This window comes from Rhyacophila brunnea, unplaced genomic scaffold, assembly GCF_057557595.1.
Source record: "Rhyacophila brunnea isolate RB1 unplaced genomic scaffold, BYU_Rbru_1.0 scaffold_4, whole genome shotgun sequence".
Classification (NCBI taxonomy): domain Eukaryota; kingdom Metazoa; phylum Arthropoda; class Insecta; order Trichoptera; family Rhyacophilidae; genus Rhyacophila; species Rhyacophila brunnea.
The window spans coordinates 30,482,551-30,497,783 of record NW_028233068.1 but is presented as its reverse complement, the minus strand read 5'-3'; the positions used below and the strand labels follow the sequence as shown (position 1 = coordinate 30,497,783).

Genomic DNA, 15,233 nt, shown 5'->3' with positions numbered 1-15,233 from the left:
CTTAGGTATCAGTTGAAGTTCGACTTTATGTTTTAAAAAGTCTAGTAAAAAAAAAAAGATTTCTTTTCTGTGGTGTTATCCAACCAATCTTCGGTATACATTAACAGTTTAAAAGTTGGAAGATATTCTTATTTAGTCAGCTACCTATTTTTCAGACCTTAGTGAAGTGTAAACGAAAACTGTTCTCTTATTTATCTACTGTATCCTTAGGATCATGTATCCTGTACTAAATCGGGAATAAGTTTAACCTGTCATTGTTGATACCAATTGTTTGATTTTTCAATAATTGAATTTAGATATATGTATTTTAATTTCTTAACATACCGGTATTCTTCTCACTAGTCTTATAGTGCATGTACACGTGCATTGATTTACTTGTAGCAATAGTGTGTATTTTAAACTATCGCTATAATAACTGTTTACACGTAAAAGTGCTGATTGTCTCGCCAATCTCATTATTCAAGAGTAAGCGAGACGCGATGTTATTATTTTATAGTGCTATCTGACAGGTCGGGAAAATCGGTTAACCTCAAAATGAGTCTGCGTGGTGTAGTTCATTTTTTTACCGGCAGGTTCGCCACTATAGTTCTACTGCGCAGGCGCATATATCGAGCAATCCCAGCTGTCACGTGAAAATTCAGAAGCTTCCGAACTTTTTGATTCGTGCGTGCAATCTTGCAACTTACATGATAATACACGTTGGCATGTGCATTTTCTTATTATGGCTGTGATAATATGTCCTGTCAGTAGTAAATCCATGTACGTGTAAACGGGGTATTGTTGTATATTATTTACTTCATAAATTCTCTACTTACACAAAATGTCATGTTGTGAACGTATTGAAGTAGTTATTTGTATAATTGGTAATAACTAAATACTTGTAGAATTTACTGTTGAATATAATATACATATTTAAATGATCTATTTTTTTTAAATTATTAATAAGTAACCATGTCTTTGCCTTTTGTAGAAGATCACATACATATATTGTGTCCTCATCGGGAATCGAACCCAGGGCTCCCGGATGGAAGGCTAGTGCATTACGCACTGCACCACGAGAGTTGCCCTACATGATATATTAATAATTATTATTTATACACTGTTTCTACCGGCGAAACACAAAAAGGTAAACATGGTTATTTTAATGCAGAAGCAGCCCAATTAGAAAATTATTAATAGGTAGTTCAGGAGAGGATTTCAAAAGTTACCTTTGTTCATTATCTCTGAGAATAACTATATTATTTTAGTATTGTTTACATTTAGGTGCTTAATTATGTCATAGCATAACAATGGTTATTAATATTATTTAGTTACATGAATTTAGAATAGTATTGTATATAACACCCTGTAGAAAATCAATTTTATTTAAAAAAAATAATCTTTATCTGCATGTTATGATCTTTCTGTACAGCATTGGAAGTGGTTCTTTAAAGTTTTTTTCTTTTTTACTATATTTATTTTTGATTAAAAATGTAAGTGGGTGATTTCTCAATTACGAGTACCTAAGTAAGCGATATATTGTGCATAATTCGTTATTTGCATGACGTGAATACAGTCGACAATTTTGTCTGTTGCGTCTTGTGTCTGGCATATTCGATTTCTGTAGATATGAATTCACCTTAAACCTTCTTAGCCTTTTCAAGGTCACGTGTTTCATGCATATTTAAAAGAATGACGCATACGTACGAGCATAACAATTTTATTACCTAATTAATGGCAGTAAATGAGGCATTTCAGATTTATTTTTCATTCCATCATTTTATTTTGTTCCATAAACAATTCAGGAAGTGTTTTCATTAAAATACCGTTTTTTTACAATAACGTGATGCGGAAATGCATATATTTTATAATATCATAAAAAGCACTGGACGGAAGGGTGCCTGGTTTAAAAAAAGTAACATGCTGTTTTGAATTTGTAAATGGTAACCTTGAACTAGTTCATTAAAATACAATTATCTAATGCACGCACTAAAAAAAGAGGTCATCCATAGACAGAACTTGTATGTGGTGTTGTATAGTATGTAACACTACCGGTACATATGATTTCGGTTCACAATTTACACTAACTATAATAATGTATATTGTTTATAAACCGATACGGTCAGACGTTTATATTGAAAATACATTACTTTGGACAGAAACCTAAAATTAGTACCTATGCCACACGGTACAAAACCGCATACAGTTTCCATCGATGGATGGCCTTCGATAAATAGGTTTTAAGTGATTTTTTATTACCTAGACATAAAATTGCTTAGTTACTTACCTTAGTTACCAAATATTAAAAAAAAACTTTCGCAATTGTTTAAAAATATAATGTCAACTAAAACAATTTTTTAAAAATGAATCTTGGAAGCGGATTTACTAGGGGTGTTGGAGTTTGGCTAATTGATAACACAGGTAGACATGCCCATTAAATCTCGGAAAATATGCAATAAAAATTGCAAAGCTTAAATTTATAGATCACCTTCGCATTCCATTACCACTTTGTTTTATTGAAATGAATATATTTATAAAAAAACAAACCTGTGGCATATATCCAATACGAGCTGCAAAGGTTCCGGGTGCCAATCCCCCTAAAACTTGTATGGTACCGGAAGCCAGTTCTCTGACACCGACAACGCATGAGAGTAGTGTTGTTTTGCCGCATCCTGATGAACCAAGCAGTCCGTATCTGAAAAAAAAAACAAATAACTTACTATTATCAGAAAATCAAATAATACCGCCAAGAAAAATCGTATGTTAGCAATTAATAGGGTTGCCAATTGAATATAAATTAATTCTGGGTCAGGTGTAAAATAAATATCATCACCATCATCATCATCAGCCTGAATCTATCCACTGCTGGATGAAGGCCTCTTCAAGCTGATTCCACTTCTCGAAGAAGTGTAAAATAAATATAATGAAAACTATTCTCCAGAATTTCTATTTTTATTCAAAAAAAAAATCCCAACCAGATTCAAAGTCTTTCTTTTCATACATGTTCTATTTTTTCGTCCTGGTGACTCTTCTTTCGTAACACAAATGTATGAAAATTTCGTTCCATATCAGATTCAAGATGTATAAGAATAGCTTCAATAGCGTGTTTTGTCTTAGCAAATTTTCTTTGCAGTTTAAATTTTCTTTCAAATTCAGACCCGAAACTTTTTTAAAGCTAGCAAAGCCCATACGCTATAAACTCTAGTAAAGTAGTCTGCTCATCTACATTTACATTTCGTGGTGTACATTATATAATAATAAATATATTAATGTTGTGTTCTCAGCGGTTTATACTTAATATGCAAATTTTAACGACTAGTATTATTATACTAAGGAATCCGGCCATTAACTACCAGCAATTTCCAGAGGATAGCGATAGAGGCAGTCGAGTGTAGAATTTACAATTTTTTTAGTCACATCTGCAAGGATAGATATCAACGCTTTATAAACTCTATAAACTAATTGAGGTGTCTGACGTCATCATAAGTATAAAAAAAACCAACGCTTGCGATGGTGTCGGACACCTGACATGTATGAATGATTGAGCATCGACCAAACGTCTCACTATTAATGAGCCCGATGGATATGTGTGGGATGTCCGCAACTTCAGTAGTTTGAAGGTATTCAGGAATATTTATGAGTTCAGGGTTCCATAACAAGAAAAAATGAAGAGAAGAATTTAATAAGCAGACTTAAAGAGCTTGTTTGAGGTGACCAAGATCTAAGTGGGCCATAGTCCCACAAAAGAAGAAGTATATCTATTGTACCTAATTATATTGGATACAAATTCACGTTAAACAATCTTATAAAATCACACGTATGTAGTTCAAACAAGAGCTAGAAATATAATTAATACCGAACCCTGGCACCCTGAGAACCGCTTAATTATCTTGAAACCGTAACCGGGACGGAAACCCTTAATTCGTAATCTTGATAACCATAAACTGGAACCCATTAATAAAGACGGGGTTCCAGAGATTCAATTGTTTATTGTTTTTGGTTCACTTTTGCTGGAGCCAGTTTTACTTAGTGACGTAATGTTTTACACAAATGTTTCTTATTAACCCATAGCTTACGGGCCTACTTTTTTACGGAATTACTTTTTAAATGCAAATTAACACGTTAATTACAAAATTAATTAAAAGGGCCCGTAAGCATTGTGTTAATATGGCTGAAAACAAATTAGTGTGTTCATAGTGTAAATATTTTTTTAAAAATAGTATTTAAATAGTTTTTACGTTTGCTATAGAAAAAAAACTATTATAATTATTTATAACTAGGTAGGTATGTATATAGATTTAAAAAAAACCGGGATTCCTATATTGATTTGATGGAATTAAACCCAGGAACAGTATCTCATTTGATGTGTACACTGTAACATGTGAATTTGCTGCATGACCACTGTATTTGCCAACATAAAACGCGGAGGGAAATTACGTAAATTACATTTCAAGGTAAAATAAGACTTACTTACACCTGCCAAGATGTATCTATTAATATAATATATTTAAAAAAAGTGTGGTGTTCTTCGTTATATACTAAACACGAGTTTGTGGATACATGGTAATAAAGTTGTATTCATAATATTTATTTTTATTTCCACAGAATAATAAAAAATAAATTAATAATTATCCCATTGTCTACATTTATTTAAATAATTATAAATAATTGCTTGTGGTTTTGTTTTTACGCATTTTTTTATTATGCGTTTATAAATAAAATATTAGCACCATAAAAAATAATGTACTTATTTACTCGTAAACAATGTGTATCGGTAAATTATTTTTTTGCTCCTATATTATTTATTTATTATTATTTTAATACCAATGCTATTTATTAGTTTAGTAGTAAAAGTTAAACAATGAATAAAAATGCTCTTTTCACCGACCTCCAGATCTCACCGCATTACAAGGGCTACACGGGACTTTATAGGACGGATGCTATATTAAGGGGGAGAAGCACAAAACAGATTAATAAATATAATTCAGATAGGCTATACTCTAATAGACTCAGCGCTTGAAATGGACAATTTTACGATCCGGAGTGCTCGACAATTTTACGAAAATATTAACCTATTATATTTATCTAATTTTACGGGTATTTTATAGAAATACGTGTGTTATGAACAAGAACGGCGCTCTGGTCTATTTAGAGCCTCGAATACACAACATTTTAAAGCAGGATTTTGAATGTGTGAGTATCTTACGAAAATGAAACACGCATCATAGACGTGCAATAGTGTGTGTTGGAACCTTCAAGTACACCAATATCGAATAAACGTCAGTGCATAAACCGAGAGCAGTTGTCAGTACGAAAGACAAGGTTAGAATGACGTATTCTTGACATGTGTTTAAGTGTATCCCATATTATTCCACACTCGAGATCGGTTGCCTGTTACTCCACATCCTTTAGGTATTTCAGTTTCCATTAATTCAGTGTTCCCTGGGGAGAGGCATATAAACTTCCTGTTAAATCGAAGCTTTAAACATATTTTAATCAATTAATCTTTATCTAAATACAACGGGAAACATGTCATATCAACAACTCACACGGTTTTGTCGATTAATGATGGTTTTAATGTATTTTTTTCACAATAAAAACCCCTATACGAGTAATAGTTGTTACACTTTTATCAAACCCATTGCGTCCTCAGTCTGGATCAAACATAAAATAAAAACAATACGCGATTTGAGCACGCCAACACGGCATCAGAGATGGGCACACTACCTCTACTCCACCGTAGGGCATTACATAATAAATAAGGTATGTACAGCATAAATCATGATAATGAACTATATTTCTTTACTGATTGAAGAATAGTTCTCGACTATAATATATTTGTTGAATTAAATAATAATAATATGATTATACTGTTATTCCTTGATTTATTTTGGTGACTGCATTACTAAATTGTAGTATTTTACAACGTTTTTCTTAGCTCGTATTTGTCCGGTGGTTCTTTGTCAGGTACAAATCTTGCAATCGATTTTTAACTAACTTCCCGACTAGCTAGACATTTGAAACTTTTAGAATATATCAGAACACGATGCCAATCCATTGTTTTAAATACCTTTAGTCATCTTTAAGTAGAATTAAATTGATTTTCAGTTAATTCTGTTTTGTATGAAAAGTTATTTCGACACCATTATTGGTTACTAGGGGGTCTGGGGTCCTAGGAAATAAATTATTAATATATACGTGCGTTACTATGGAAATCAATATGACATGTCAAGTACATTTTTTTTTTAAATTTCTTTTGCATGTTTTTGAGACGGATCCAAAATTAATTATTTGTTTTCCATGGTGGTCTGGTAGGTTATTTGGTAAATTTGTAAAGATCCTTGTCTTAAATCCTTCTACTTTATCAGAGCACGTCAATATATTTTCATTCTGACCTTGCATTGTTTAATTAAGTTTATACAGGTGTTCAGATATATTATTACCAGCCATGTACGCAAATTTGGCTACTGAGTAAGTATTGTATAGTAATATACAAACTTATTTGCCGCGGCACACTTAGCATCGTCTCGCGGCACACCGGTTGCGGAGCACTGACATAAAGCACGTATTAACAGTTGTCTTAACGAAGGATGCTAAGTAGACATTCGATCAAGCCGTTGGATCTTCGGTCATGATCATAAAGAATAATATCATGTAAATTATGTGAATTTAATGTTTTAGAAGCGGAAGTTCTGTCACCAATCAACCGTGCGCACATAACTATAGTATGTATTTTAATTTTCATAATATATAATAAATTTAGATTGTGGACGTTTAAATGTATTTGTAGTTATTTGTGTTCGTATAATACTGTAGGTTAGTAACATGGAATTTTGATTATATTACTAAACCTCTTTTGTTGGTTACTTATTTGCAATGCAAATAAATGTCTTAAATTATTATCTAAGATTTTAAAAACATGTTTTCATGTCATTGAAACTCTTGTGTTTATGTTTTTTATTGGTCATCTGCTAAGAAAAACAAACGATTTTTTGATTTTAATTTAATATAACCTTAACCGATTTCAACTAGTTTGTTTTACCAGGGAAAATTAATGACAGATAATACATCAGCGGGAACTGGATCTTTTATAATTTCGATATCGAATGTAATTATCTATTGCAAACAATAAAGTTCACTATTAACGCCCACGGTGGCCGCGCGGCATAAGCGTTGGACTATAAAGCCGTAGGTCCCAGGTTCGAATCCTGGGTCTGGCAAGTACACATATTGTTTTTCAATTTGTGTGTGTCAGGGTATGGACCTAATAGGTTGAGCAAGTGGCTGACATCCATTTCTCGTAAAAAACAAAATCTGTCAATACAAACCTCCACTCTGTGGAGGCCCATATGATCCTATCAGGATCGGACATGGTCAAAAAAAAAAAAAAAAAAAAAATTAAATAGGTAGGTATATCAATTATAAGATACAATATTTTCACTCCAACTTATTGATGTTTTTGAGTATGCTATGCAATATACGATTAGTCTATTTCTATCAATGACATTATTAATGGTCAACGCACTCAATACAGTAGCTAGCAAGTAAATTCGCGCATAGCGACATTCACACATGTATAGGTAGACGTCACGCAATTTCCATTATACGATATTACGCATCGGGAATTTATAGCAATATCACCTTTATTGTAATGGCGTTAGAACAGTGTTTCTAGTATCAATGTTCATTTGAGCGAACTCGTTCGAACCAAACCATTCGGCAGACCCGACAAAAAGCATCGGGAATTTATAGCAATATCACCTTTATTGTAATGGCGTTAGAACAGATTATGCCATTCGGCTGACCCGACAAAAAAGTGAGTGTCATTTTTTTTCCAGATGCTTCGTCCTTGATTTCTATACACCCAGCATCATCCTTTGGCGCTCTCGTTGTAAAGGGACGAGACCGGTGTAGGAGGTGATGCAAGAGTTCAGATGAGAGTCGTATTGGTGGTTGCTTCAATGAATGGAGGAGCGAGTTTTTATTGCACCGTAAACAGTAGATACAAGAGTTATGTTACTGGTCCGAGGTTTGAGGCTCGGTGGATGAGATACTGAGCGGACCGATGCGGAGACTGAGATCTGACTTATACGAAGATTACCGATTGGACTGAGATTAAGACTGGTACTAAGACTACTGAACTGACCGAGATTACGACTAACTCATCGACTCGCTATTTATATACATTAATATTCGGTAAATTTCGAAAGTCATAGTTTGTAATTGGGAAATCTGCTGGTCTCTGCATTATTGTAACTTCGAGCGTTTCATTGACGAAGCCCGAGGCTGTCGAACACCACCGAAGAGTGTCACGCGGATAGAATATACTGATTGTAGATGGGACTATTATTATATTATATGCGATAATTAAATGACTTGATAATTAATTCTTACATTGTCGAAATAATGCCAACAATGCCTGAGGTCATTGACCGCTTCAATCCAAAAGTAAGTTATTAAAAAAGTATCAAACAAAATTTCATCGTATGCATTATTTTCAATGAATGTATTAAAAATTACGATATTACGATTAGTATAAGATAAATAATGAAATTGTGTGTTTTGCAAATAAATTTTTAATTAGATGAAAGAATTTCTGTAAATCTATATAAAACTTAAACTAACATAACCACGTAAACTAATAAACTACTAATATTATGTGGTAGTACTCGTATTATGTGGTTTTACTGTCATATACAATAATATATATTTTTAGTTACAATATGTGATTCTAGAAAAGAGATAATAATATGTAGTTACATTTCTATTTTTACTAAGTAAGTTGATGGTTGGAATTTACAGTTTTCATTTTATTTTTCTTCTTGGGGGCCTAAAAACTAATCAATGCCTTTGGCCTTCAAGTCCCTAAATTAGCCATTGCAAATAGGCACAGCGTTTTATACAATTTAAATATACTAACATAGTAGTATGTTTGTTATACTGTTTTTAGGTTGTAATTTATCCTTGGCAAATAATTGCAAACATATCTTATTATTGTTGACGGTGAGTTGTCCATTTAATTGACATCTAGTGTGTACGTTAGTATTTATTATTGACTGATTATTGACAAGTAAGGTTGCCAGTCCGCTTCTTTTTCATATATAAAATATATGCAATGGTTATTAATAATGCGCGTTAATAAATATTAACGTCCGCGTTCCACAATAGTGATAACGCGTCCACTTGCTTATGGAGTATGCGTGTTTGGTTAGAATTCCGGGTCTTGCAAATTATGTCGTTTTTCAATGTCTGTTGAGAGGCAAAGCATTGACCTAGTAGGTTCAGTAAATGGATGACATCCACTTCGAGTAAAAAATGTTCAACCTCCGTTATTTCCAAATTTGTATAAATTTTAAAAACACGTGCAATTTATTTTAGATACACGATTTATTGCGAGACAGTGATGTTCCAATTAAATTAAGATACAATAAATGTTAAAACAAACACCCACTCTATGGAGGTCCATATGATTCTTTTAGGATCAAACATGGTGATGTGTGTGTGTGTGTAAGGTATACGCACAAAAAAATCCGTGCAATTTACATAAAGTTGTCCATTTTTATAAATATAAAATTACAAGATAAAAAGAACTTTTTATACACCACGTTTTTAAATTTTCTGTTGAATCATACAAACTTGACAATTATATGTATTAATAATTTAGGACAAATAAGGCAATTGTCAACAAATCATTTTTTTGCTATTTTGCAACAAACAAATATAGAATACTGAAATGTCATTTTGATTTTCATAGTAACGCACGTATATATTAATAATTTAGTTGCTAGGACCACCCCCTTAGCAACCAATAATAGTGGATTGGATTACGGATTTCTTTTGAAATAACTTTTCATACAAAACAGAATTAACTGAAAATGAATGCAATTCTACTTAAAGATTGCTAAAAGTATTAAAAGAATGCATTGGCATCGTGTTCTGATATATTCTAAAAGTATCAAATGTCTAGCTAGTTGGGAAGTAAGTTAAAAATCGATTGCAAGATTTGTACTGGATAAACAACCACCGGACAAACAAGAATACGAGCTAAGAAAAACGTGGTAAAAATCCGAAAGACCATGACTCCAATACCTACTGAGATGAAGGATTTTATACACAGTTTAATTGTTCAATAATAATAGTGTTAATTATTGATGCTTTATACGTCTTAGTCATTTGTCAATATTATTGATAATTATTAATTATGCGTAACTATGTATGCCTAATGTTACATCTTTATTAATGCCGACGTGTTAAGTAATAATTGTAGGTGCAAAGCTTAAATGAAAACGTGTTAGGTATAATAAATAACAATTTAAACAATGATAGCAAATACTTAAGTCCGGCAAAAGTTACTACTTTAACCCGAATAGCGATAATTTTATATGTTACGTATTGAGTGAGCACTTTGAAGCCATTCAAATTAATGATATACTTACCTACATACAATTAAATGCAATATATTTTTAAAATTTTTGTGCTCATTGGAAGTCACTTGTAGTTAACATAATCAGTGGGCCAGCTGTGCTTTTTTGTTGCTTCAATTACATAGATTTAGGCTCCATTTATATAGAACATCGATGAAAAATACGTGGCTCGCGTGCCCAACTTGGCACGCTAATTGTTTTCGATGTCACGCCAAAAAAAAAATTCCTTTTATTCAAAACGTTAATAGCGGAAAAATATAAAATCAACGCGAAATCATGTTGATATATTGTGGCAACACTGAACAGTTGATGTTCTATATTGAATCATGACATTCAAAGACTAGAAATAGGTAGACAAAGGAAGATTCAGCAGCATGATGTATTAATTTGCAATCAACGATATATCAACCTGATAAACCTGAAAAAATCTCGAAGATAACATGAAACAAAAAACCACAAACAAAATTAGTGTGTTATTAAATGTTTTTATATTTTCTTTCATTTTATGTGTATCAATTTTTTGTATATTTAAGAAACAATATAGTTACCAATGTACCAAATTGTTTTTTTTTTAATATTTAATAAATTCGATTTAGATTATAATATTATGTGGTACACTTAAAAAGGAATGGCACGCGCCACGAATTTAAAAAAAATAGGCTTATTTTGGCACGCCGATCAAATCCAATTTGCCATCCCTGCTATAGAAGAAGGTTTTATTAATATCTACATATTTGGTTATTTTATTTATTTGGATTAACAATGATTTTATAATAATAATAAATTTCTAAAAAATCATTAAATTTGATTTGAAACAACTGCGATGGTGCAATGGTAGGTATATTTCACAAAAGATTTTTTTACATATTTTTTTTCGTTAGATATACTTAGCAGATGCTAATAATATAGCAACAATTCGTATAAGATGTCAACAATATTATGTCACTTAAGTTGTGCTTAATTACTGTCAGAAATTAAATATAACATACCTACCTAGAATACATTTAATATTCGGTCGCACATTCTCTCACTATACATTCACATATACAAAACTAATTTCTGATAATATTATTAGATAGCTGCAGAACTATGAATACATAGGTATCACAATATTAATAATGAAATATAACACAATTTTAAGTACTGATTCCACTTCTCCAACTAGTTGACAATGTCACTGTGAATCGGAAAAAACCGGTCCAGAATAATATATAAAAGTGGAATTAGTAATATATCGTGTTTTATTTAATTATTAGTAGGTACATACAATTCATTTCCATCTTGAATAAATTAACAGGCAGCACCATAAAATAAATTAACAAAGTGATGGAACTATTTTTAATTATGTAAGTTGCTCTAAAATTTACGATTCCATAGTAATAGATTAACGGTAGTGTTAATTTTATTGTACGTGAGGGTCGAGCGGTAATGTCATGGATTTCGGATTTGAATCACAGGTCTGGCAAATTCGCATGTGCGTTTGGACCCAGAGTAAAGATCAGGTTGAGCAAGAGGCTAACATCTCGTAAAATAAAAATCTGTTAAGAAGCCTCTTCGTGAGGCGGCTCAGATTCATAAAGGATTGTAGAGCCAATTAAAGAAAATATTCACTAACATAATAAAATAAATATATTTGATAATATTCAGTTTTTGACACAACAGAAACAATCTTGATGTAATCTTGATGTTTGATTTAATCAAATTCAATATAATGATATATGATATAATATAATAATGATATAATGAAACCGATGATAATTTCTTATGTATGTTGAGCTCGGCGACAAACAACGGTTTTATATCCGTACCCATCCGTGGTGTTCATTTAAAATTCACCTCCAACGATATTCTTCAAATATTGTAATTATTACTATTAACACTCGTGATTTATGTTTCCGATGTTTATATTATGATCATTATACAAATAGAAAAAAGATCTGACTATTTTAAACTTAATTTAGTTATACCTACTATTAGGTGCGTATTGCATACATTTTTTTTGTAAAATATGTTTATTATATCCTGAATAAGTAATGTATTGGTGTACTATTAGGGAGCCTGTGGGTCTTTGTTATGGTGCTGTTACAGTCAATGGGTCCATGAGAATAAGCATTGTCAGCAAAATCCTGACATACGAATAGTTCTCAAATTGATATTATTATTTAAATATTGGTTATATATTATTCACAGGCCGTCGGCAGTTTTGAATAATGTTGAATCAGTGAGAAACGCCAATAATAATATTGTTTATCACATACGAGTATTATATTTTTCTTAGATACAAATTTCACCCAATCAAAATACTACTTGCAAATAAGCGCTTTTCACCTCAGCAATATTTATTATGTTAAAAATGCATTTCCATATCGAAGGCCTGGGATACTCAATGTAAGCATTTTCAATCGCGATTGGCTAAATAAAAAGCTATCACAATTGAACGAATATATCCTCACTCTGCATTTTATCTTGATAGATAACTGTCACTCTGTACCATCGTTCCTCGGGCCAAAAATACCTACCATGCTGTTATTTTTTATCATTGCACCTATGTAAAGTATACCTGTCAATTTGGAAATAATCTCGCTATCTCCGTCAGCAACTACAAGTCTTCATACTTCACACATTACTCTCTCTTTCTCCACCAATTTTCTGTGCTGAAATATTTATTGATCGTTATTTAATTATATGAGATAAACGTAACATGATAATAAATTATGTATTGTGTTTTATTTAAATTACATAATACAATGTATTTAAATATGATGAATAATCAGTAATGTTTTTCATGTATGTGAGAGAAAAGTCGAATATATTTTAAGCATTATGAACATAGGATTAATTTAATTAAAAAATAAATTTCATACATTCACGTAGATAAATAATAAAAAATCACGTTTCGTTGATATCTAATTACAAACAAATACTTGTTGCTCAAATTGTGAATGGGTACGGCTTAATTGAGTGTTCAGGAAGGAGGTATATATATTATTAAGTTCAACGATCCTTTTCTGATTATCTTGACGTAATTATGACAGGTAAGACTCCATACACTCCAGTTCCATTCGCCATCAAATACCCATTCGAATGACGTCAATAGTGTTCAATGAGGAATACACGAATTTAAATGCATATTAAAACTGAAGCAAAAAATATGCGAATTACCACTGTAAAATACCTAATATACTTAATGAGTAATTGCATCTTACATAATGAAATTTCAACGAATTGGTTTTTCGAAAAAAATATCCTTGATGTAAATTATATTTATGTTAGTAGTTGTCGATGGTATTTCATTGTGTTTTTTACACTGTTTAAAGTCGCCTGATAAAACAATATTATTACTATGCATTGATGTTGCACATATTTTTTTAGTATTAAATTACCATTCTATAACATACCTTATCCTTGGTGTAAAGTGTTACCATAGCTAAGTAAATTATGTTCTCTAATTATATTATGTACCTTACGTTCGTTCTTAGTATACTGTTTTTATATATATATATATATATATATATGTCGCATTGGACTATAATGCCATTATAATATGTAACAATATACAATATGTGATGTAATAGCGGTGAAGACTCGATGCTAAGAGTTATGTATAAGTGTCTATAATTATTTTAGCAGTATTTAATTTTTTTTGTTGTGCATGAACTGTCAATTATGGTTTTGTTTGCGGAATCAAGGGGGCCAGTGGTGGATTGGGGTCAGACACGCACGGTTGGTGTCTATTTGGGGAGGGGGGGGGGGCGAATGACGCGAAGATAATTCGCAGACCCTGAGTGGGTACCCCCCTGGTTGAGTAGTTGGAGACCCAACTATTTTGGTCTAACCTCCATAGCCAAATCTACCACTGGATATACGATAGACGCCCCTTGATAAAGCCAAACATGACCAAAACATGTAATGAGTCCCACGGTTTACCTTGTCAGGTCCCACCACCTCTCAAGGTGAACTGTGGATGAGATAAGTTGGTCGTAGACCATGTACATATAGGTAATAAGGTAATAGGGTTAAATTTTGATTAAATACATGTTTAGGTAAAGGGTTATTAAAATAGATTAAATGTAAAATACGATTTGGTTTTGTAATGTAATTGGTAATATAAATTGTAATATAATAGTTAATGTAATGTAATATGCAAGGGGTTAGTTAAATAATAAAGCAGGATGTATGGACGGGCGTTAATAGTATATAGTAATTAAGTTAATTACGGTAGATTTAATATTAATCGTATGTAAATCGATATCACTACATGTCGCACATAAACGGCGTGATAATTGTAAACATATGCTCATAGCCTGTTGTGAAGGCTTCTATTTGCACATTCTGTGCAATCACAAAGCGGAACAACATATAGGCAACTATTGAACCGACTTTAATCGTGATTTCAAGCGTAATCAAATTCATTAGTAATCCGTGAAAAAAATCCGCGAGCAAGACGACTCTGAGAGCGGCGTCTCCAAACCGGTAATGCGAAAGCTTTCCTGCTCACGCATATGACGGCGTCTCTGTCATGTGTGTCGAAGCTCAATTTTGCAAACGGAAAAATACCCCCTCTACCAAAAGAGCCCCTCCCGCTCGCACGTATAATGGCGTCACTAATAATCAATGACATTCCAAAATAATCGCAGATTATCGCTTGTTACGTTTTGGAACTGGTGGATATTGGTATCATAAGCATTTCCTCATAATTAACTCACAAATTTTTGACTTGTTATACTTTGGAACTGAGGTATCGAAATGTAGAAATTAAAATATCTTCATTTTGTAAAATATATGCAAATGAATGTAAGTTTTCAGAAAGTTGTTTGATACAATATTATT

The 15,233-nt window shown here is 32.1% G+C and overlaps 1 protein-coding gene across 3 annotated transcripts in view; it reads right to left on the bottom strand.

The window, feature by feature from the left end:
- LOC147067237 (ABC transporter G family member 23) overlaps positions 1 to 15,233 on the bottom strand; it is a 97,957-nt gene that overhangs the window by 47,127 nt on the left and 35,597 nt on the right. For all 3 annotated transcript variants that reach the window (XM_085953790.1, XM_085953792.1, XM_085953791.1), the window contains one exon: positions 2,527 to 2,674. In XM_085953790.1, coding sequence (XP_085809916.1) covers positions 2,527 to 2,674 — 148 coding nt within the window. The remainder of the gene's footprint in view (positions 1 to 2,526; positions 2,675 to 15,233) is intronic.